General features: G+C 42.0%; 1 protein-coding gene across 4 annotated transcripts in view; it reads right to left on the minus strand.

The window, feature by feature from the left end:
* The window catches only part of LOC140533818 (KAT8 regulatory NSL complex subunit 1-like), a 139,572-nt gene that overhangs the window by 99,603 nt on the left and 13,700 nt on the right, over positions 1 to 26,269 (minus strand). For 2 of the 4 annotated variants that reach the window (XM_072654094.1, XM_072654087.1), the window contains exons 1-3: positions 22,850 to 23,591; positions 5,056 to 5,197; positions 3,527 to 3,616 (exon numbers count right to left, since the gene is read on the minus strand). In XM_072654094.1, the coding sequence (XP_072510195.1) occupies positions 3,527 to 3,616; positions 5,056 to 5,197; positions 22,850 to 23,454 (837 nt within the window). In that variant the 5' untranslated portion in view covers positions 23,455 to 23,591. Of the gene's footprint in view, positions 1 to 3,526; positions 3,617 to 5,055; positions 5,198 to 22,849; positions 23,592 to 26,269 lie in introns of those variants that run through there. The other 2 variants (XM_072654115.1, XM_072654105.1) reach the window with 2 other exon arrangements.

The raw sequence follows: 26,269 nt of genomic DNA on the forward strand, positions 1-26,269 counted from the left end.
TAACTACACAAAAAGGAAACAGTGGAAATGGAAGATAATCTCAGAGAGAAAGCTGCACGGACGCTGGGAAGGTCTTCAGTAGAGGGTGAGGTATAAGCTTAGTCTGGAATGGAACCATAGGAGCTAAGAGTGGGAAAAGAACACTGCAGGCATGGGGAGAGCCTGCATCCAACTATGGAGGAAGAGACAGAGAACTGGGTACAAGGAGCAGCAGAAATGCTAGAACGGCCAGACTGTAAAGTTGATGGAGAGTGGTAAGGCTGAAAAGGCAACAAAGGGCCAGGTTACAAAAGATGACGTCACATTTGCTAACAGATTTGTTGTATATGTAGGTTAAGTGTGAAAGAGCAATTGTAGATGAAAGCAAGGCTGGCAAGCCTCAAGGACTGAGAGGACGGTGGTGCTCTTGATAGCAATACTGTCACAAAGCAGCCAGAAGAGCGGAGGTTTTGCGGAGTAGATAACGAGTGCTTTATGGAGATATTTGGTTTGCACAGGGAACATCCAATCTGAGATATATCCAAAGGGGCTGAAGGATGATGTGGGACTGAAGCTCAGGCTAGAGACAACAGCTGGATATGCAGACTTGGAAGTCATCATGTAGAGACAACTGGATCCAGAGAAGCTGTTGAGATTACTAATAAGATAGAATGAAAAGAAAAAGGGCCCAAGAGAGAACAGTGCAGCAAATGAGTGATACTGAAGTTACAAAGGTTGTTTTAGATCTGAGAGGGCTAGCTCCAAATTTAACCTCTAAAAGGGTCTGAGATATTTTGAGGTCCAAGTCACTGCAACATTGTTGCATGGTTGGTATAAAGGGGACATCCAACTATCCTGTTGTAATGTGGATAAGACAATATAGGAAAGATTTCAGATTTTGTTGGTGTGGCAAATCCCTCTCCACTAATATAGATCAAAATCTGCCTCTAGCTTTGAGACTTCAAGGGTTGTTTAAGGCTAAGAAACATTAATTTACTTGTCCACAGTCACACAGAATGTATGTGATGGAAAAATTTAAAATAGTACTTCTTGACTCTACACACTATGAAACACAAACTCTTGACTACAGTTGATATAATCTTAGCTCCAGCCAATCTCTTCAAATAGAGTTTTCATTACTCTCCCATATTCACTTTTAAGTTTGAGTCAAGTTGGCTAACTTGATGTTCCTACTGGAAACATTCCATTCTTTGTTTCCTAGGCCTTTGCACGATGCTCTCCCTTCTGCCTACATTACACACACTTCTTACCTGTACCCAGTAGAGTTTACTAGGTTATTAAGGCCTGGCTTAAGAACCATCTCCTATAATGAATAGGTCTTTCCCAACCACCCATCAACATTCTTTAACTCTCTACTTCCCCAAATTTCTTCTTATTGCCTTATTTGTGTATGTGTTTTTCCCCTGAAGACTGTGAGCACCACTTCCAGGACTTATTTCATTTGTCTTTGTATCCCTAGTGCCTAAGACAGTGGGTTGAATTTAGGAAGTACTTAATAAATGCCTCCTCAATGATTAGAAACCTAGGTCATCAGTATCAAGTGGAGCATGGTTGCTGAACTAGACCAGAATAAAGATGATATACAGGGACTGGGAAAGATCTGAAGTAGGTCTAGGGATGTACAAGACTACAAGAGTGATTTGAAGAGGACCCATCTAGATAGCCAAAACTTTAAATGGAGACATTAAACATTTCAGTGATGTGAAATTTATATGAGATTTACATAAAAGATCTGGAGGGATCAAAGAAAAGGGCATCCCATTCTGGCCCTTGCTATCCCTACTCACCTGCCCCTAAAGAAAGTTGTGAGAGAAGCTTTCAGAAAGGAGTATAAAGGATTATATTCAGAGTCAGGATTCATTTAGAGTCAGGTGGTAGAAGAAAAGAAAGAATATAGGATAAATAGGTAGATGGGTATAATAAAATGGAAACTAACATAACACAGCAGAAGAAGAGAACAGTAAGAAGAGGGGGAGAATAGGAATAAAGAGATAATGAGATAGGTAATTGTAATGCCAACGCGATACCAACAGCAGATGCTATGGATATGCATGGGTATTTCCATAAATTAGCAAAACATAAATGCTTTTCCTTAAAGAGGAGACCAAGAAGAAAGCCAAATCCATCATATTATCAATTCAGGGAGCACAGCCTTCCCTCCGTCAGGCCATCCCACAACCAATAGGACCCCCCCCCCCCCCCTCAGCTCTGCCCTACCTGTTCCACCCATTCGGCAAGCTCCTCCCACCATCAGCTCCATGTGACTCAGGCTATGGGCTGGCCAAAGCTCAAAGCAGGTCACACAGGCCTATTAAAGGGCAGGAAAAGATCTTCAAATTCCCTTACCATTACAATAATCAATATTTAGGCAGAGTTATTAGCAAGGTAAGAGTTATGTTTCTACCTACTGAGTAGGTATGAAAAATAGGTATGATAAAAGTACTCAAAATGTTTAAGAAAAAAGAAGAAATGTGGCAAAGAATACAACAATTAGAAGATAGGAGAAATCAACCAAGGAAAGACCTCATCTAGAGAACAGACAAGAAAAGCAGAGACCGTATCTCACCACAAAATCGTCCTACCCTGCTGTTTTGGTCCAGAAACTGGTTTATAAACTTTCATCGCACAATCACCACACGGTGTAATTCTGTTCATCATGCTACTTAAAAGGTAACAGAGCAACAATGTATTCACGAGGAGAATGTGGATATGATACATTTATCTCTCGCACATTGCAAGCCATGAGCCTAGAATTCTCAGCACACACACTGTCAGCTTATTTCCAAAAGCTGACTTGTGTGTTTTGTTTAGAGTGCTGCAGTAGTAATGGTACTGATGCCCAATCCAAGGAACAACCACAGTGTCAAGGCGGACTAGTGGGCAGGTGAAGCTGCCTTGAGGAAGTCATGTGAAACTTGCATCTTCCCAATTTTAATGTATAATCATGAATACTCTGTGCATCCTAATCCTGCACCAAAGACAGGTTGTAAATGATTTTTAAATAATACTAGCACAATTAAAAAAAATAAGCTTCACATAATGGTTGTATCCCACTTTTTTACAAAAAAAAAAAGGGAGAGAACTGGCATAAAATCTGCAACGATTATGCAGTGAAATACAGTAAACACATCATTCATAGGTACCAACTAAAATCTTTTTGGTAAATTATCACACAAAGACAAAGTTTTATTAATATTAAAAGGCAACAAGGTTGGAGTTTAGGAAAACCAATCAAATAAAAATTTATCACCCAATGATTATCAATTCAGGCTGAGTTCTTATTAGAAATATGGTATTGTCAGGAATCATAAGAATATGACACTATCCTTGGTAACACAATTTACAGTTTAGTAGAGCAGATAAGATAAAAAACTATAATGCAAGTCAGCATGAGAAAGTGTAATAGAGTTAATGCTGAGCTATGGTACTACTAAGTAAGGATGTATTACATGTAGCTAAGTCTCAGAGGAGGAACTGGAACGGCACATATAAGAAAATACACATGCACTAATATAGAGATACCCACTGTTAGTCCAGGCCAGAGTTTTCTGAGACTCTTGTATAATGAAGCCTCAGCAAACCTCAACCATGGTTGGGTTCCCAAGTAGTCTGGCCCCTGTAGAGGCGGGGGTGGGGAAGGGGGGAAGAGGGAAGAGGAAGAAGGGAAATGAGAAGATGTCAGCGAACCTCAGACTTTACAATTATTCATTTTATAAAAAGAACTTCCCTGTATAGTTCCTTTATCTAGTAAAGGACCTTTTTTTTTCCAAAGAATTTGACTTACACAAATCCTGTGAAGGATACAGTTACTCTAAACAAAACACATTTATAATTAATCTAACCCTTTAAGGTTTGTGAAATCTCCTAATAGGAAGCATCTCATTTAACCCTATAACCTGTGAGGTAAAAGAAGTCACAGATGAGAAAAATGAGGCTTACCAAAGTTTTGACTTGCCTATGGTAACACAGTAGTAGTATCACGGACCATAATATGCCTGAGGTCTCTACTGACTACAAGGCCATCACTCTTTCCAATATATCACACACTGCATCTCAATTTAAAAAGCTAACGTAAATAGTGAAATGACTCCTTAATTTTGAGTCCCAAGAGAGAAGAAGAGTATTGTGGGCTTTTCAAGGAGCAGGCAATCCTCTCATCATTTTTATTTTGCTTTAACATATTTCTTAGGCTGGACACTAAAGATGAGGCTCAGCATTAAAAACTGTTCTACTACTTCTTGTGATAAAGCAATTCAATGAGCACAGCTGACAGAATGATATTCTTCTCTGTGGCTGAACAAAGGTTGATTGTGCCATAAATATTACAAAAAAAGAAGATTATATTCACAAGAACCACACAGAATTCTTCTGGTACACTCTCATTGTACAAGGACAAAGTTTTATTACTCTTAGAAGGCACTCTGGCTAGAGTTCAGCCATCATAAAAACACGATCATTCTAAGAATGTCAGCTGGGTATTTATAAACACAATAGAATAAAACAAACAACAGAAGATTCCAATATATGCCACTGCATTATACATACACATAATTTGGGAGACGTACATTAAACAGTTACATAACTGGATGCCACCCTTCTGAATTGACATGTTAGATAGGCCATGTTTTTCTTTCTAAGTGGGATGATGATAGCGAGCAGCTATAAAAAATGTAGGTTTGCAGTGTGCTTTACAAATATTATCTCATTTCACCCTCACAACAACCCTCTGAAATAGAAATTACTATTATTCCCATTTTACAGATGAAGTGAAACAGTGGACCCAGGGCTGGGATCTGGAGTGAGGAAGACCTGAGCTCAAGTGTGACCTCAGATAGTTAAGAACTGTATGACCCTAGGACACAATGTGTCAATCAAATGTGGGCCAAGTCCTAAAAGTAAGTATTTTAAATGCAGAGTATGGTACTTAAGCTGAGAGAATTTACATATTTTTTCACAAACTAAATGTGATGGAAAGGAAAACTCTGGGAGAGGAGTGGAATTTTGTCATGAACAAAATTAGAGCATTACAAATTGTATTCCCTTTGAAGTTCTTACCTTATTGGCTCTGAGCTGCTTGTAGATGTCTGTCTGTTGCCTTATTCGATACTCCAAGTCAGAGACTTGAGCCTGAAGCCATGTCCACCGACATATGATGGCTGCCCTTTCCAGTGCCCACTGCCATTCCGCTTTAGGGTACCTGGAAAAAGAGATCACAGTACAACTGTAAATTGAATGTTTAACTACTCGGATTTAATGATCTATTATTTTTATATAACTTTCATTTCCCATTATATTTTCCCCTAAGGCACACACATGTGTACGTGTACACACACACGCCAAGAAGAGCAACCAAGTCTGACATACGCAGCGTGCCATACTCACAGGCCTCCATTTCTACAAAGAAGACGAGTATATTTTCACCAAGCTTGGTCATTACAATTACACAGTACTCCTTAAAAATTTTTTTCTTTGCATTTATGTTGTTGTAGTTAAGTATTTCATTTCCTGGTTTTGCTTACTTTACTTTGCAGCAGTTCATATAAATATTCCTGTCCTTTTCTGTACTGATCATACTCATTATTTCTTACAGTACATTAATATTCCAACACATAACATACTATAGCTCAGCCATTCCCTAAATAATGAGCGTCTGTTCAGTTCCTATTCTTTGTTGCAACAAAAAATGCTGCTGCAACTAATCGATACAGAGAATTTTTCACTATAACTAATTTTCTTAGTATGTAATGCCTGGCAGTGGAATCTCTGGGTAATTCCAAACCATATAAAAAATGACATGATGAAAGACACAAAATAAAATCTTGGATGTTTAAAAAATCAGTGGTTTTATAAAATTAATTTTATTAATTTTTATTAAATTATTTTAATTTAATTAATTATATTATATTAATGTAATTAATGTTAAAATTAAGGGAAAGAGGCAACATTGAAGTCACTGTGGGAACTTGAGCTAAAACATAAAACAAGAAAAATATGTGAACTCTGGTAAAGATTGGACAAAACTATCTCTATTTGTAGATGATATGTCTGTTTATCAAGAAAATTTTTGAGTCAACTGAAAAATGAATATGAATAGCTTTAGTAAAGTAGCAAGATACAACATAAAGACAGAAACAAAAACCAACAGTATTTCTGTGTATTACAAATACAACTGGAAATAAGAGGCAGAAAAAGAATTAGTATTTAAATTTTTAAAAGGTTCATTCAGTATCTGGAGTTGACATACACAGGACTCATATAACTAATAACTTATACAACAAAATTTAAGGGGGAGAAATGGAAGGTATCTGGAATTACTCAAATTATTTTATACGTAGATAATTACCAAAACCAAAAATGGGGAAAAAGTTTATGAAAAAAGTAAGTAAGACTTCACAGGAAACACATAGCACAGCATTTCTATACCTCAAAGTCTATTATAAAGCTAGTCATCAAAATTATTAAGTACTGAATATAAAAAAAAGGAAAGGTGCTTAATGGAATACTACATAAACAAGACCCCAAAACAAATGTGTACAGCTCAGTATCCTATAAACTCCCAAAACACCAAGAATTCACTACTGGACAATAATTGCTAGGCTAACTGGAAAGCAGTCTGGCAGGAATTTGCTTCAATTACATCTTTTTGTTGACGCTGGGTCTCAATATCTTATCCAGGTTGCACAGGTAGCAGTCACTCACATATGGCCCCACTGCTAATCGGCACAAGAGCTTTCACTTGCTCTGTTTCTGCTGAGGACCAGTTCTCTCTATCATGGCAATCTAGTGGCGTCTTAACAGTGTCACTTGATATCCGTGCAAGACTTTGTGCAGACACCCAATTAGCTTAGCTCACCTCAGAATTCCTGGGTCAAGTGAGTCACAGCCTCAACATACCACCCAGCCCAGTACAGATTACGTTAAGTTCAGCTAGATCACATCTTACATTATATATCACTATAAATTCCAAAAGACTTATTCCACCTAAGTGTGTTATAGGATTAAAGATCTGAGCTTTAAGTGACTTTGAGGTCGAATCCCTCATTTTGCAGAGGAAGAAACCAAGGCCCAGGCAGGTGAAGTGACTTGTCTAGAGTCACAAAGCCAGGTTAGTTCAGTGTCTGTGGTATGAAAAAATGAAAACATGCTACCTACCTCCTAATAGAGAGATGAAAGATTCAGATTGCAGAAATAGACAAATTTGGGGGGAGAGGGTCATGGTCAATGCGGACATTTGTTTTGATTGAGTATTCATGTTTGTAATGGTTGGGTTTTTGTTTTTTTGGGGGGGCTCTTTCTTAACTTGGGAGGCGGGTTTGGTGTGGGAACATGAGAAATCAGATCTTGGCTGATTTTTCAGAGAGCTAAAGCCTCATGTGGAAGTTCTGTTAGTACCCTAATATGCAACCCCCCTAATCTGATTAAGAGCAGCCATCTGAACTCTTAAAACCTCTTATCTGGTTTTCAACCTCCTCTGAGACATTCTCCTTTTGTGCCTCCAGGGTCCCTGGAAAATCACATTCCTCAACAGAGAAAACAGAAGCAAAGCAAGAAGTGAGTATTTCTACCTTCTTCCCTTCCTTTACCATGATAAGTAAATAAAATCAAAATAGAGATCATGTCCCCTCTTGTATTTTCATTTTGTCCCTAACATAATTAAGAAAGTCCTATGTATTGTCCTTGTTATTCCTTAATCTCACATCATTCTAACCTTTTATAATGCTATTTATTATTCTTACAGACACTTGTCATTTTTGTTTTCATCCTCTTAGCTCCTCCCAGCTTAAATCTTTCACGTGACCTTTAAAAATATCTAAAATGACTTCTGAGTTCCCTGAATATCCTTTTAGACACCTTCAACTTTTGTTCCCCATGGAGATAGTTTTTTATTTGTATTGCTATAACTTTCATTCTTCAGAATTTTGCTTCATTCCACTGTCATCCCAATGTACATTTCACAATTAGATGTACAAGTCCCAAATAGAATCCTTTAAAAAAAAAATTTACTAAGTATTGCAGTGGAATAGATGAACAAAAACTACAGACAAACACCACTATGAATATTAAAGTAAAACTATTGAATAAAATAGTAGAAAAAATGCTACATCAATATACCCGAAAGATTATTTACCAGGGTGGATCAGTATTAGGAATTTAGGGATGGTTCGATATGAAGAAAACTATAAACACAATATAAAACTAATACCAAAGACAATAAGATTTGATGTTTTTAAAAGACAGAGAGAAGGCCTATGACAAAATAAAACACGTGTTAAAAATTGAAAGTACAGAAATAAATGGACTTTTTTTTACTATGACAAGGAAGGTAGGAAACAAGCATTTATTAATCACCTACTATGTGCCAGGCACTGTGCTAAGCATTTTATAAATATCACAGAATGGCGGGGCTTACCCTTTGGAACTCTGGGTAGCTGTTAAGGAGTGGACCCCCCTTTCCCTGTTTTAAAAACCCAGATGTTGGTGTTTTTCTCTCTGGGACCTCATTTTCCCATCTGACTACATTTCCTATGACATCTGATTGTAGTTCCCAGAACTGAAATCTTGTAAGACGTGTCTAGATTCAAGGAAATGGTGCCACAGAGAATAAGGCCCCAACGGACCTCAGTGATCTATGAAGAAAGAAGTGGAGTTTCTAAGTTGTATAGGTTGGGAAACTGAATTCAGAGGTAGGCATAGTATGCTGCAACAATTTCCAGATTGGGGTTCCAGAGAACCCAGACTCTCAACTTCATGTACAGACAACAAAAAGAACCCCATACCGAATATGCCACCTAGTTAGCTGTCTAACAGTTTCTATCTAAAACCAAAAACCAGTATCAAATGTAATGAAGAACCTACTAGCAAGATAAGCAGATGAGTGGTAAAATAAGGACGTCAATTTTTATTACTTTTATTTGATGTGGACCTAGAAATGTTAGCTATAAGGACAAGAAAAAAAATTCAGGGAATAAGCACAACTAAGTGAAAATATCTTCTATCTGTTGATACAGTCATTTAGAGAATTCCAGATCCTCAGCGAAATAAAAATTAAGTGAAACAACTTTACTAAAGTAGAAGAGCACAGAAATGACTGAACTTTCAGTGTATTACTAGAAATACCCAGAAAAATGAGGGAGAAAAAGAAATTTCATTAAAAAAATAACTATATCTGGGAGTCAATCTCCTAAGATACACTCACGACATAAAACAATTATAAAACACTAATTATAGAAATAAAGACTTACATAAATGTAGAGATACTAAATGTATATGCTGGGTCAAAGCAATATAATAAAAATGGTATTACTACCTAAATTATACAGATTCAGTACCAATTACACTACAAAGGAATTACTTTATAGAGACAAAATTGTCTTGAGGTTGAGATCAAGAATCTTAAGGGAACTAATGAAAAAAGGAGAACTGAAGGGGCCTAGCATTAAGCCAAATCAAACTATATTATGAAGCATTAATCATCATTATTTGCTCATTAAAACCATATACTGATTAAAAATTAGAAAAGTTGATCAATGGAACAGATTAGGAAGAATTCTTAACTGAGCAATTCAACTTTTTTTTTTAATGCCTACTATATGCCAAGTATTGTGTCCTAGCACAATACCTTCTGGGAATAAAAACAAATTTGAAAAAGTCCCTGTATATAAAAAATAAATACAAAGAAATTTCAGAGGACAGAGGTGTCAAATATTGGGGAAATCAGGAAAGGTTTTGTTTTTTTTTCCTAAAGAAGGTGGTGGTTAAGTTAAATCTTGGAGACAGCTATACATTCCAAGACATAATGGTGACGAGCAAGATTGTTTCAGGACATCTCTTTGGAACAGCTAGCGGATGAGTTTGCCTGGAGTACAAAATGCAAGAGCAAAGTAATACGTACTTACTTTGGAAAGACAGGTTGGAAGCACACTGTAAAGGGCTTTAAATCTTAAAAAAGGTGTTACAATTTGATCTCAGACTTAACAGTGACAAGCCACTGAAGCATCTTGAGCACTTGTGTTTTAAGAATAGCAGTTTAGTAGCCATGTGTTACATGGTTTGAAGAGGGGAAAGACTAGAGACCAAGGTCACCAATTAGAAAGCAATTAAACTAATGTATGCCACAGGTTATGAGAGCGACTTGGGGTAGCTGTACCCTAAAAAATGGGAATGGACAAGAAAGACATGGAGGCATGGAGACAGAATCAATAGATTCTGCAACTGATTAGCTATAGGAAGGGAGTGAAAGGTAAGAGCTAAGGAAAATAATTGTGAAGGTTGTAAACATTCATTACTGGAAGAACAGTAATACCATTAGTAGAAATCTTGCCATTTTGAAGAGGGGGGGGCTTAAAAGAAAAGGCAATCAAAATATAATACTCTACGGCTCAATAAACTCAACAATTTCTTTTAGAATAATGATTCTCTATTTGACAAAAATGCTTTGAAAACTGGAAAACAGTTTGGAAGACATAGGACTTGAACCAACATCCTGTGTCATATTCTACAGTAAACTATTCTGAGGGAACATAACATCTAAACATAAAAGACTATACCAATAAAAAAAAAAAGGTGAATGGAAAGAGGCAGCTCTACAAGTATGGCTGCGGAGGATTTTTAACTAAACAACGAATAGAGATAATTGTAAAAGATAAATCTGATCATACTAATAAAAATTTCTGCAAAACAAAACCCAATATAGTTAGAATATGTTATTGAAATATAATTGAAAAAAAAAGAAAAAGCTATTGGGGGAAAATCTTCAAAGCAAGTATCTGTTATCTAAGATCACAAGACCATAAATTTAGAGCTATATTAGAAATATTACACATATTTGAGAATTAGAGCCAGAGGGTATGAACAATTTTAAAAAAAAAACCTACCAACTATAAGAGAAAATGTTCCAGATCACTAATAATAAAAAAAAAAAATAAGCCATCTAAAGTTTTAATTCACATTTCATTGGTTGACAAAGATGAGAAAGGACAAAAAATGATTAATGGAGAAAACGCAGCAAGATAGACAAAAATAATGAACTGTTGGTAGAGTTGGGAACTGTTCCAATCACAATGGAAAAAACCCTTGGAATTATATAACAGTCATTCAAATGTACATCCTCTTTGAGCCAGGAATTTTACCAGTAGGCATTATGACTGAATATGAACAGAGTAAAATATTACTGATATAAATGACAAATATTAAGAATTTAGGAAGGGAGGCAGAGCCAAGATGGTGGAATAAAAGGATGAAGTACAACAAGCTCCCTCTCCACTCCCAAACTCCTCCAAAGAGATCTAGAAAAGCCATGTAACCAAATCCAAAAAAATTAAGAGAAAGTAATTTTTCCAGTGTAGGTTAGCATAGGAAGAGAGAGGTCTAAGTGACACTGGTATCTGGCCAGGAAGGGATCAGTGAATATTCCAGCTCAAGGAAACACTGCGAATCAGAGCAAGAAGACATCTCAAATCCAGTATAGTGGAGCCTAAATGTGTGTGGGGTGCAGAAACAGGTGCCAAATGACTGCTCTTGCTCAATACCCAGTTCCACCTAATGAGGTCCCCGGCACTAGGCTGAGTATCAGGCCTAAATCAAAAACTAACTACTGGATATTTCAAAGTAGAAGACCTGAAAGCATATATCAAACAACACATCCAAAACAGGACTTTTTATTATTTTTTCCCATTCCTTACCTCCAAACTTTCCTATTTCTATTGAAGGTATTGAAGCTGAGATGCAACAAAGTATGGATCAGTTCTCTGCTGCCTGTGCTAATTTTGACCTAATAATTAACACCAAGAAAACACAGGTGCTCCATCAGCCACCACCACACCATCCATACATGGAACCGTCGGTTACAACAAATGGAGAAGTTTTGAATGCTTCACTTACCTTATTTCCAGGGATGTACACATTGCCAGAGCTAGCTCAGTGTTTGGGAGACTCCAAAGAAAGGCTTGGGAGAGAAGAGATATTAGACTGACTACCAAACTGAAGGTCTACAGAGCTGTTGTGCTGATCTCTTATATGCCTGTGAAACATGGACAGTCTACCAGTGCCATGCCAGGAAACTGAATCACTTCCATCTGAACTGTCTTAGGAAGATTCTGAGGATCACCTGGCAGGAAAAGGTGCCAGATGCTGAGGTCCTTGCTCAAGCTGAACTGCCAAGCATTCAAGCTATGCTTCAGAGAGCGCAACTCTGATGGGCTGGCCACATTGTTCGAATGCAAAATGTCCATTAGCCAAAAAGACTATTTTATGGAGAACTCTCATGGGGCAGGCGATCACAAGGTGGCCAGAAGAAACGATACAAGGACACTTCAGGTCTCTCTCAAGAACTTTGGATCTGACTGTGCAACATAGCACAGGACCATTCGGCATGGGGTGCCCACACCAGAAAGGGTGCTGTGCTCTTTGAGCAAAGCAGAATTGAGACAGCACAAAGTAAACATAGGATGCACGAATTTGAGAAATCCACTCCAAATACTCACACGGACTATCTGTGCCCAACCTGCGGTACAGCATTCTGAGCTTGTATTGGTCTGATCAGCCACAGCCGGACACACTGAAACATCACTTTATCGTGGTGATGTCACTGTGGCCTTCTTCAAAGATGAAGGACGACAACAACAATCACCACCCTTTTGGTCAGTATTAAGTACTTACTGTAAGCCACCTTACTAACTGCTCAGGATACAAAAGTAAGTGAAAATGCTGCCTGGCCTTAGTGAGCTCATTTTCTGATGAAGGAGACAACATGCAAAAAATGGAAATAACTATGAATATGGGGAAAGTATTAAATAAGACCAGGAAGGGAGCGTAGAACCAAGTCACTGGTGCATTTTCCCAGGGAGCAGTCAACATGAAGTCACTAAAGGTTTTCTGTGACTAAACATGTACATAAAGGAGATGTCTGACAGTGACATGAAAGGCAGCAGCAATGTTTCTGGTAAGACCTGTTAGAAGACTCCATGTGGTAATTTCCCACGTCATAAAAGCTATCTACCACAGTACCAGCAATTAAGAAGAAAAGGGGGAGACAGAGATTTGAGAGGACTAACTTTCCCAACTTTATGCACATGGAAGACATGTCTAGCAGCAGTGTCAAAGATGATATGGAGATGGAAGACTTCGTATAGTCAGGGGTGAAAGGAGAAAAGATTTGAAACAGGGACTGTGGAATATGCTGTTAGGTATTTACAAAGGTAGAAAAGAGCAGCAATGAGGGTCCACTAACTTGTAATGGATGGAATTGGTCCCATTTTATAACTTTTTCTAAAGATACTAAGCTGCCCTAGAGCAAGGGGTGTGTGGGGGTGGGGGAGGTAGAACTGGATGAGGGAAATGAATGGTACAGACTGTGTAAAGGGGAAAAGAAAGAGGGAAAGAAGAAAGGGACAGGACAGAGGAAGACATGAGAAAAAATAAGAATGATTAGTGGAACAAAGACCTAGAGTAGACAAAGGGCACACACGGGGGCATTAGGTAATGATAATAAGCTAACATTCATCCTCAGAGAAAATGGGAGAAGTCACAGAATTTAAAGCATGGTAGAGGGAACTGTATTAAATAAATAGCATGAATTTTCTCAGTAAAGGAGGAGGGTTGAGTTCCTACATCTAAGGGAATAGATAAATTATTATCTCAATAAAACAGGAAGTTGAACAAATGTTTAGAATAACCCATGGGGCATATGACAAGAAGTCACCAAGAGATGAATAAATGCCTTGCTGAGGATATGAGATAGCACAGTGGATCACCAGTATTTATGGTGTGGGGGACACTTTCTGCCGGTGGAAAATTCTTCTATGTTCATGAAAAGCTGTGGCTGGAAACAGGTCATCCCTGGTCACCACCTCTCCAGGGATGAAACTGCCTCTCATTTAGCTATCTAGGTGCTAAACTCATACACAAGACTTTTCAAGCTTGACAGACCAGGACAAAGCTGTCCTGGTACAGGGTCCCAGTACAGTGTCCTTAGAATGTTTTTATCATTTTAATATCCAAACAGGCTTGCATTAAAGGAGGTTGGTATATACCTAAGTGGTAAATGAGGGAAAGGTGCCGAAGGAGTAGTCACAGACGAAGGGCCGCTCACAAAGCCCATGGACCATCATAAATAACAATGCTACTTATGTAAAGGGAATTTACTTTGCTTTTCTTTTCTCAGTCTAAATGCAAAATGAATTTTTCTGGAAAAGTAAGAACCTACAGAGCCGCTGGCTACATAAGAATATGAAGATAATAATGAGAGAAGAGGGAATAGCTGAGAAGGAAGACAAATATGATTTTTGCTAGCCAAATTCATAGCTAAGGCCTAAAAAATGTAATACTGCATCATAAACACTGAAGGACAGTTCCTTTGGTTTTTGAAATCTATAGTTGGTGATCTAAAGAATAAAAATAAATAACAGAGCTTTGTCTACATAATTAAAACAGGTTGAAAGAGAAGAAATGTAATTTTTGATTACATGAGAGAAACCTCTCCAAAATATAATCAGGAAGAAAAAAAAATCCACAAGCAACATTTAAGTAATGTATGCTTAGGCTTAGAAATTACATCCCCTCGTAATTAAGCTCAAGAGTCGTGGGAATAGTATCTCTCCTCAGAATACAGGTCTTCCTCCCAACCTGACTCCCAAAGCTGTAATCCAGGGAAGCAACTCTTGTAGAGAAGTGATCTGGCAACTTCTTCAACTGGTGCTGTGGACCCTGTCTCTCCCTGTCAACCACAGCCTTCTTGGCAACCATAGCTACCGAATACTCAGAAAATAAAGTTCCTGAAGCCAAAATCTTTGACTCTGGCAAACAGCAGGAAAAGGTATGTTTTTATTCAAGGAAATAACATTGAAGACACATCATTATCTGCTATACCTTAAGGACCACAAGGTCCTCCACTTGACTGTCAACTAAAATCTCCTATTATGTTATCACAAGCCCTTAGTAGAATGTGAGCTCTTTAAGAGCAAGTACTATCATGCTTTCTAGTTGTATCCCCAACACTTTGCATAATACTTTGAACTTAGTAAATGCTTAACAAATGCTTTTTTCAGTCCTTCTTTCCTTCCCATGTATGGAAAATTTGTAAGTAAAGAACTTGCTCTTGAAATTAGAAAGGTAATAGCATATCAATACCATTTACCACAACCTATTACAAAGGGAGATGCAACAGTCTACTGTAGGTACATGTCACAATATGACATCAACATTATTAACAACAACCAACCACCATCATTAAATTCTCCACTGTACAGTGAAAAAAATCCTCATTGATCTTGCCTAATCCTTGGCAAGGATTCTAAATTTCCAAATCCAATAACCTTTAGTCAACACTCACCTTCCTTAATTTCTCTGTAGCATGTAACCTTGTTGATGTAATCTCTCCAAGCTTTTACCCAAGTGAGATCCTGGTGGCTATTACCCACTGGCCTCCAGAACATACTCCTTCTTTTATCAATTGGTTCAGTGTCTGACACTTGGTCTCCCTTCTCCACTCCAAATCCTGTCCTCCAACTAGGAGAGTTCAATATCCACATATACTGATGCTTCATCAAACAACATAACCTCCCAGTTCCTTATTCTTACCAAGTCTTCTACTCTACCCCAAGCACACACAGGTCTAGTCACAGCATTGAACTCTTCTAATCTTCCCCTTCAAGTATTCACCAGTCTGATCAAGAACTCACATTCCATTACCCAGTTATGACCAATCCTTCCATCTCTTCCTGTGCCCTTCTCGCTCCTCTTCTAAAGCCATGCTTCCTCACCACAAATGACCTTTCCCCTCAGTACTTTTCCAGGCCATTATCTGTTCTGGCTACACTACCTCCCCTACCCCCACCTCATGCAATTTCCATTCCACAGCTGGCAAGTTCAACTATACAGACAGATATTGCTTCCCATATAAAGGGGCCGTTTGGGAGACCTTCCCCTTCCTTCATGGAGTTCTATTATGACCCTGTCCCCCTTCATGGCTCCACACCCAGAGCTGAAGCTGCTTTAGTGCCTGATTCCTCCACCTCCCCAAGCAGCTTCAATGCCTGGAGCAGCAGACCCTGGTGGGGGGTCCTGTTGGCAGGAAAATCCAACTTGTGCCAACTGTCTCTAGTATCTCCTCTTGAATCCCTCACTCTCTTGTCTTTGCCAAATCCTGACCCTGGATTACTTAGATCTATTTCCTCCTGTTTTCCTAATTCTATGAGGTGGAAAAAAGAACTGGAATAATTCATAAAACTGCACTCACAAGATCCACTAAAAATTTATTATGTATTTTATGCTATACATCAAGATAATCATTGGACTAATTATCCTGCTTCTGACTTCTGGAGTCAGAAGACTTGAGTTCAAATTCAGTCTCAGATACCACCTAGCAAGACACTTGACCCTGGGCAAGTCACTTAAGTTCTCCCTCAGTTTACTAAAATGTAAAATGGAGATAATAACTGACCTCTCAGCATTGTTATGAGGGTCAAATGAGATCATAATTTATAAAATGTTTAGCAAAGTGTCTGGTACATAGTAGGAACTAGATAAATGTTTACTCCTTTCTCCTTCCTACTCTACACATGAGCTAATTCAACCCCTCCTCTTTTCAAGCCTGTTCCACTCTTCAAACTGAGGAACTTGCCTCAGAAAGTAGAAGCCATCTGCTGTCAGTTCCACTTTCTTCCCTTCTTGTCTCATAACCTGATGACAGCATCCTCTATTTCCTACTTTATTCCAGTTTCTCCTTTCTCCTTATCAAGGCTACACTGAACCCCTGATGTCATCCCTTCCTACCTTCTCCAACAGACTGCACTTCTATCATCCCCTCTATTTCAAATCTTCAACCTCTCCCTCTCCCTATCTACTGGTTCCTTTCCTGCTGCCTACACACTTCTCTCCCCCATCCTACAAAAAGACGCTCATTAGAGCACATCATCCTCAAATATATATTATCCTTTCCTTTCACAAATTACTTTATAATGACATCTACCCTCAATGTCTCCACTTCCTCTCCTTTTAACCTCTTCTAAATCCTCCCTCTGCAGGTTGACTTTAGGTCTTATCACTCAACTCAACTCAAACTGTCCTTTCCAAAGTTACTAATGATCTCTTAAATGCTAAATCATATAGCCTCTTCTCAATCTTCAAGTTTCTCAGTCTCTCTGCAAAGTGCCACTGTTGAGACCACTCTTTCTGGGAAGCCCAGGCCCCTCTGGCTGACATTGCCCTTTTTTGTTTCTTTTCCTCCTACCAGTCTGCCCCCTTCTCAGTCTCCTCTGCTGTATATTTATTCACATCAGCCATACTCCACAGCTCTGTCTTAGACTCCCTTCACTTTATACTCCACACTTTCTCACTTGATGACCTTGTCAGCTGTGTGGTGATCTAGACATCCAGTCTAGTCTCTCCAGTGTTCCAGTCCCACATGACTGACTCAGACATTTTAGACTGGGTTGTTTTGTCTCACAGACATCTTAATTCAGTACATTAAAAACAGAACTCATCAAAAGCCACCCTCATTTCCTCAGTCTTCCTTACCCCATATATCCAAATTAGTTGATAGATCTCTTCCTAACTGTCCTGAAACCACCTCTTCCCTCTACTGACATGGTAGTCATTCCAGTTGAGGCCTTCATCATAACTCAGCTGGCCTACTGTAACAGCCTCCTCATTAATCTATTTCTCTGCTCCACAGAGCTGTCCAAGCGATCTTCCTGATGCCTGAGTCTGACTATACCATCTCCTTTTCCTACTGCTAGGATAAAATTCCAAATTCTGCTTAGTATTTAAAGTTCTTCACAAACACACTCCAATCTACATTAGGCTGTGCCCATCACTCTCCTCCCTTTACACACTCTTTGGCTTTTGCAATGTTCCTCCTCCTGTCAAGTTTCATCTCTGTCTTTGCACTTGTTGTCCCTAACCTTAGGTAAATAACTACATGTCATATCTCTTTCCTCATTTCTACTTTCCTCAAAGATCAGCTCAAAGGCCACTTCCTTCATGAGGCCTTTCTGATCCCTCCAAATAATAATACCCTACTCCCCAAATGACCTTTGATTTATTTTGCATTTTATTATACATCTAGGTGTCCCTTCTTCCAAAGCCCAAACAACAACAAAAAAAATGGAAGCTCCTTCTGAGCAGTAGGTAGTTCACTTTTTTGCCTTTATATTTCCTATGTCTAGAAGAGTTCCAAACACATAGCAAGCACTTAACAAATATTTGATTAACTGAAAATTTTAAGATAAAAGAGAAAATTTTACAGAAGCAGACAAGGGAAGACAAATTGCTTCCTCCTTGATGAGGAGCAACTGAGGGAGTCAAAGGCAGATTTTAATTGTTAATATATAGAAGCTTTCTAAAACACAACATTGAATTTCAGCTTTAAAACTTACATATTTTAAAACAAACATGGAACTATGACATCTAAGGTTTTTAGTCTAATTCCAGATTGTTTGCATGTCACATCCCCCTTTCTGGTAGAATGTAAGCTCACTAAATTCAAGAACTATTTCTAATTTTGTCAATCAACAAAAATTTAGTAAGTGGATACTATGTGCCAGTCACTGAGCACACAAAATGAAGCAAAATACAGTCCCTTTTCCTCCAGAAGCTCACAATCTAATGAGGGAGACAACAAGCAGATATGCACAAACAAGCTATTATAATGGATGAATTGGAAATAATTTTAAAGAGGGAAGGTGCTAGAATTAAATGTAATTAATTTGTCTTTGCACATGAAAGATTCTGGAAGTATTTAATTTTCTACAGGATTCTTCAAAAGGATTCAGTGGTCAATAAACATTTATTGAGTACCTACTACATTAATCAACAGGTTTACAAAAAGAGGCACAAGACAGACCTCCCTCCTCAAGGAGCTCAGAATCCAAGGGGAGAGGAAGCAAATAAAAGTGTACAAACTAAACACAGGATAAATGGGAAATGAGAGGAGGAAGGCACTAAGAATTCAGAGGGATTGAAAAAGGCTTCCTGGAAAAGAGGAAATTTTAGTTGAGACCTAAGGAAGCCAGCAGACTGAGTTGAAGATGGAATGAGGACAGGCAAAGAAAAAGCCTGGGGCCAAGAGACAGTGTGTCTTGTTCATGAAACATGTTTCCTTTAAGAAGGAATACAGCTAATGTGGTATTTAATATACTCAGTAAGTATTCCACCATCACCAATACTCTCAGCACCATGGAGGCTACAAAAGACGCTTCAATAAAAATGACATTTTTCCCTTAGGAAACAAGGGACTTTTAAATCTGGCATTTATTTTTATGCCCAGAGTTACAAAAATGATTTTTGCTCCAGCTAGAACAAAGTATACAGTATCAATAATTTCTCTAGTTCTGCTACTGTTACAAAGCATATAGTAAACTCCAACGAATGTCAATGACTGAATCTTTTTTGTCAGTTAAAATTTCAAGTTCTCATTAAACAAGCATTTTGACACAGTCAACAATTTTGCCCATGATGAACTAAGTCACAACAGCAACAACTTTATCACTCTCCTGTTGTCATATAACAAAGTTTTATACCTGATTGTTACTTTAAGGGTACATCAGGCCATGAGGCTTTGCCCTCTAAAGTCCTCTTTACCTCCAATCTTCTGACAGAACTTCGTCAAATTGATCTAAAACACTTACTTGCAACATAACTTTTTTTTTTGTATTTCGTATTTTATTTTCCCCAATTACATGTAAAAACAAATTTTAAAATCTGTTTTTTTTTTTTAACATAGGAGCTCAGGGCAGCTAGGTGGCACAGTGAATAGAGCACTGGCCCTGGAGTCAGGAAGACCTGAGTTCAAATCTAGCCTCAGATACTTAATACTTACTACACATAGTATATACTTATACTTAATACTAGTTGACCTTGGGCAACTCACTTAACCCCAATTGCCTTGCCTTCCACCCTCGAAAAACAATTATTAATAATAATAAAAAACTTTGAGTTCCAAGTTCCCTCCTTTCCTCTCCCTCCCACCCTTGAGAAGGCAAGCAAGTTGATAAACAACTATTCTACTCAAGAAATTATATTTTACTACTGCCCAAAAGATACAGTTCAAACCTTTCATCAGCTACATCTTCCTCACTCCTTCCATCTTATCTCCTACCATTTCCAAAAGAAATCTTCCACTCCATTTTCGTCCTCAACGGGTCCACTCCTTAGGATGCTTTCCTCACAGCTCACTTTGGAGAATTCAAGTAATATAATTCCTTCCAGGGCCATTTCAAGTTTCATTTCCTCTATCACAAAATCTTCTTGATAATTCTAATCAGTTCACATTGATCTTTCTCCTCTGTGAATCCCTGTGCCCCTTATCTGTACCACAATCTCATTTACTAGTGTTGTTTTTTCCAACTGTTTCCAATACAAGTGTCTTTCTTGAGCAAAAGCCAAGTTCTGCTTATACAAGGTGGAGTATGGGAGAGTGGAAAGAGAATACTACCTTTGTAATCTTGGACAAATCACAACCTTCCTGAGAGTCTGTGGTTCATAAAATAATGCTTTAGCAACAGAATTAAATGAATCTCAGTTCTCATAGTACACACCTCATAGTCCTGAGAGAGCAGATGCAAGTATAACCTATCTTTTGCATGTAGCACAATAGCTTGACCACATTAAATGAAGTGTTTAATAAATGCTTGCTAATTGCTGAATGATCAAATACCCATAGTAATAAAGAAAAAAAAAAACAGAGTTTAGAGTCAGGAACAACGAAATACCCAAAGACTGTCTTTTGTGTATGATGACAACCTCTATCAGCAGGGTACACTGAATTATTTTCCTAGTTGTGATGATGGATTTGCAATGATTTAGGCACACACTATTGCACAGATCCCGTAGTGATGACTTAACACCCAGCTTAAAAACCCCTGACTGTTGAGGTTAGGGGTAAAGTTTCTGTTCACTAAATATGGAGATTCTGCTTAATACCATAACCAAGCTAATCCACCATACAGCACTCGTCCATAAAATTAACTAGGTAATAGTAGGCTAGCCACCTTTCTGCCTTATCTAAGAAAATGTTAAAATGTGCCTAATATCAAATAGAAATACAGTAATGATTTATCCTTAACATTTTTCCTTCCACTAGAATATGACCTTCTTCAGGTAAAGTCCTACTCAGACACCTCATCCTGTTATTGGAGGTGACCCTGAATTCTCAGAGGCTTTGCCAGAAGAGTTCAAGTTCTGGCAAGCCCTTCGGAGGCAGGAAGCCTTTGAAAATAAGCCTGGGGATGGAAAACCTAAGAATCAGTCTAGCTAAATTCAAAGGGGGCCTGTCACCAGGCTGCCCAACAGGTCATGAATTTTATTTGGCCATCGCAACTCATTAAGACTTGAGTGACTTAAGTGTAGAAATATTTTAAATCTAAGTACCTATACAGATTAAATTTTCTTTTTTAAAAAAGGATATGACCTAAATTTTCATTTCTAAAACGAGACAAAAGGAAATACATCAATAGATCAGACATATTTTGACAATGAGAACTTAGTTATAATCCTACTGAAAAACAATGAGATTAGCTATTAAGATGATTGGCTTCTTCAAGATCCAAGTATCTCCAAATCTATGAGGCTTCATGCTACATTATACCAGAGGTTTCCAATTTTCATTTTATTTGGCATCATACTAAACTGTAGTATGTTTTTAAAAACAATGTTATTTTCCTAACTTGATGGTTGACAGCCAGTTTATATTTTAACCTAACCTTTCACTCCATTTTCCCCTTCTCATAGCCCAAATAATTCCTCTTCTATTCAAGCTACCACTCACTGCTCTCCTCTAAAAAAATTCTTTTTCAAATCATCGTCCAATTCTTGCTTTCCAGGGCCATCACCACCAGGTTCTACATCCTAGGAACAACAAAGCAAATCTCACGGCTTACCCGGACTTTCCAATGGGAAACAAAATTATGGACATGGACTTCTACTGTAAACAGAAAACCTACATACATTTGTAGGCAAAATTTCCACTCTGGAAAGGACAGCTACCTCTCTAAATTAATCCCAATATAACAGGGATGGGGGAGACCTAGAAGGCCACAGGTTCCTCAACCGTGTGATAGAACGTTAGTATCTCTCCATTAGGGTTCGTTCAATGAAAGCACAGTTACTCCTTTCTGAGTTGTCTGGTATTTTCTGTAAACTATCAAAAATGACAAAGGCTCGGTCTGACAGGTGGTAACAAAGGTGAGAAACCTCAACAGGCCGTCTCCGAACTGCAGCCAAAGTGCCTAGGACTGAAGCACACAAACTGCTAGTGCTTGGAGATGCGGGCCCGCACGGACTTCTAACCTCGAGATCGGCCAAAACTTCTGGATGCCCCACCGGGTCAAAAGCACGGCCGTCGGACCCGACGCCGACCTGGAACTGGCAGGGTTAGGAACACGCACTCGCCAAAGGAAGGGTATTTCCTTTACGCCTAGACCCAGAAGGGAGAGGGACCGGGGAGAAAGTGGACCTTTCCTGGGGGCCACGGGCAGAGATCATTTTCCAGCACTGGCTTTAGAGAGCAGGGTCAGAAAATTCCAGACTCGAGTTGCAGCAGACGCCGGGACGCCCGCCCAGCACGGGGAAGACCGAACACTCCGCAGCGGAGTCCGCCACGGCACTGCCCAGACCCACGCTCCCGGCCGGTCGCACCCGCCCCCGGGGAGGACGAGGTGGCACAGCGCCGGCACAGAGCCCGAGGAGTTCCGGAGCTGGAGGACGAGCGTCCGGGAGGGCGCCCCGCGGGCCCAGAGCAAGGGCGGTGACCGGGCGCGCACCGCGCACCGCGCCGGGCCGGGCAGCTCCGCGCCGCGGCCCCACGACCCCGCCCTGCTGCCGGCCTCGGCGCTTCCCCGGACGCGGCACTCACCCGGCGGCGGCGGGAGGCGGCGAAGGCGGAGGCGGAGGCCGCCCGGGGCCCGCCTGGCTCCGCAGCGCCGGCTCGTCCTCGTCCTCCTCCCCGCCGGAGGAGCAGCTGCTGCTGCTGCCGCTGCCGACGCTGCTGCTGCCGCTACTGCAACAGCTGCTGCCGCTGCCCGTGTCCGTAGCGTCCGAGTCGCAGTCCCCCTGCACGGCCCGGAGCAGGGCGGTGGCGCTGCCCACCAGCCGCCGGAGCTCCGCGGCCCGGGCGGCGGGCGGGGGCGCCGGCGGCGAGGGCGGCTCGGGCCCGGGGGCCAGGTGCCGCCAGAGCCCGGCCAGCTGCTGCCGGACGTGCCGCTCCACCTGCCGAGCCCGAACCACCTGCAGCCGGCGGCAGAGCCTCCGCGCCCGGCCCCACAGCGCTGCCTGCCGGCCCCTCAGCGCCGCCGCCGCCGCCTCCCCCTCCGGAGCCGGCCGCTGCTCGGGCCCGAGCTCTCGGCGGCGGCCTCCCGCCTCCGGCCTCCACAGCAGGTCGTGGGCACGGGGCCCGGCCGCCGCAGAGGCCGCGGCGGCTTCGCTCAGAGCCGGGGCCATGGCCGAGGAGGTGGCCGCCATGCGGGTCTTCGGGGAGGGCGGGCGGATCGTCTTCTCCGTCCCCTCGGGCCCGGCTCCTCAGTGCGGGCGGCTCGCGGCCGGCCGCCCCATCTGGCCGAGGCGCGGAGGCGGCGCGCCGGGTCCGTCCCTCGGCCACATAAGCAGCAAGGGCGGTGGGTGGCGGCGGCCCAGGCTGGAGGCCGCCTCTCCCCGCCCTCCCCCTCCCGGGCGGGCGCGGGGGGGGCCGAGGAAGCACGGGGCCGCGGGAGGGGGGAGGAGGAGGAACAACAATACTCCATTCACTCCCCACCCACCCCGTCACGGGTCCTCCCCTCCTGCGCGCTTCAGCTGCGCTCGCACGCGCCACTCATGCGCGTCCCCGCGCCAGACCTCGGCTCGCACTGCGGCCCGCCCCGGCGCGCCCCGGGCCATTCAGAGGGCGGGGAGGGGCCTTCATCAGAGAGGGTCGGAGCGCGGGAACCAATCGGAAGCGGCGCCGCTCTCCCCCCCGCCCCTCCCGTCCCGCGGAGTCCGCCTGCCCCGGGCTCGGCTCCTGGGGGAGGAAGAGGTCGACAGAGGCTCCGGGAGCGCGCGGCCGCTGCCCGCGGCGGGCTCGCGCTCAGACTGCCCGGCACCGGCCGTACAGCAGGATCCTGCGTGAAGCCAGGCTGTGTGTCTGGACGAGACCCGCAGACGTCTGCCTGGAGCTGCCGAAGAAGGCGCTTTGCGACCGCCGGCTTCGAGAGCCCTTCTCCGGGAGAGGGCCTGTCCAGCTAGAGCAGACCGGGGTCCTGGCCGGGCGCCGGCGCTCAGGCCACGCCACACCAGAGCGGCAGCGGCGGCCCTGCGCTCTGCAGCCCGTCTCCAGGTTCCGTGCCAGGGGACGGACGATCAGGTGTGAGATGCCTGGCCCGCTCGGGAAGAGGAGCGGACTCACAGACAGCCCTGGGGCACAGACCCAGGACCAAGCTGGCCAGAGGCGGGCTCGCTCTTCGCTGCCGAAGAAGGCCGTGCTACACGATGGCATGACTGGCACCTGACTCTGTGTTGAGTGAGGGAGGGCTGTGCAGGTCACCAGCCTCACTTTTCCTCCGGAGCCATGTGAATCCAGTGACCAGATATTCATCAGGATGACTGGAGATGACCCAGGAGGAGGCGGCTGGGGTAAGTGACCTGCCCAAGGTCACACTGCTAGTGAGTGCCAAGTGTCTGAGGTGAGATCTGCACTCGGGCCCTCCCGCCCCCTGCTCTGGTGCACGGCCCCCCGCTGACTCGGAGACGGACACCCGAGCTTCCACTGCACCAAGATTTCTTTTTCCTGCCAGAGAGAATAAACAGCGACAGTCCAAGCGTCCGATGGCGTACTTTCCGTTCACAGCTCTGCCATCGTGTATGAAAAGCAGGGCAGAAAGTGAAGTTTTTAGATGCAACAGACGTCAGAGAAGCCAGCTTTAATTCAATGCATTTTAAATGCAGAATCAGGTTCTGGAAGGAAGGGCGGAGGTCCGAACTCGTGACTTCATGGTGAAAAGAAGCTCCCCAGGAGAAATCCCCTTTACCCACATAACTGAAACGTGCCGAGAGGCGCCCCGAAGCAGCTCTCCTCCACGCGGCCCCCTCCCATCCAAACAGGATGAACACTTAAAAGCACAGGAATCCTGCAGACCCCACGTCACGGTCACGTACCGCCTCTGTCCAGCTGCCTAAAACGTGCGGAAGCCAGGAGAGGTCAAACCAGCGAGCACAGGACGTGCGCTGGGCCGCAGAATCAGCAGGGGGCCTGAGTGCGGAGGGCAGAGGGAAGTGAGGGGGCAGCCGGGGCTCAGAGGATGGCCTCTGAGCACTCAGGGTTAGGGTCACGAGGCGTGAAGAAAGGTAGTAAGTATGGCGATGGGGGGAGATCACCGTCAAAGGAATTTCAGAATGCTTGTAAGACGGCGCCGTCTGGGGGAGGCAAGGGGTGAAAAAAGCTTCTGTAAACTGAAGGAGAGAAAGTCTAGGACTTAGGGAAGTGCCTGTAGAAAACTGAGCACAAATAAGTAATAAAAAATACTTTATATTGCACCTGGAGTTAAAATGTCTAAGGTACCGCGTCTGACCTTCCTTGTTGAACCAGTTTTTATGTGAGTCCTCACAGGTGCAGCCTCCTCGTCCCTTTTTTCTGTCCGTCTTCACTCTGTGAAGTGTGAGTGCGGCGTATGAAGCAGTGCCTCCCGTGTCCAGATCACGGGCCCAAGGTCATCTCCCCCATGCCTGCTCTCCTGCCTACTGAGCAGGTCATTTCCTCTGGCCCCGTGGCTCTCTCTCTCTTTGGATTCCAGTTCCCCCACCCTATGCCTAAAGACAGGCAGAGACCAAATCGTACTTAACTGGTGACATGACAGCTGATTTACAAAATCCTAGCAAATGAGATAACCCATAGTTTCTGTAGAGCAGCAGACTACAAAATCAATAGCATTTTTTATGTGGTAGTAACAAAATGCAGAGAGATGGAAGATCACATTCAAAATAACTCTGAAATGGATAAACTCTGGGAGTCATCTACCACAGCATATTCAACCCCTGTATAATTATAACTTTAAAGTGATCTGTTTCCCTGTCTGTGAACCGAAGCTCTGAAACTGTTATACAAGTAACTGTAACATGCAAGAGGTGAATGAACAGCAATGAAATGACTGATTCTGGAAGGTTACAATTTATACTCAAGTATATTTACAGTTTTCACAGGTCAAGCTAGAATTGAAATGAATTGTGTTTGCTTTTCTTTACTTCTTTTAGTCAAAGACGGATATGACATCCAATAAAAATGTTCAGGACTTATTGTAAGTCAGCTAAT

This window comes from Notamacropus eugenii, chromosome 1 (genome assembly GCF_028372415.1).
Source record: "Notamacropus eugenii isolate mMacEug1 chromosome 1, mMacEug1.pri_v2, whole genome shotgun sequence".
In the NCBI taxonomy this organism is placed as follows: Eukaryota; Metazoa; Chordata; class Mammalia; order Diprotodontia; family Macropodidae; genus Notamacropus; species Notamacropus eugenii.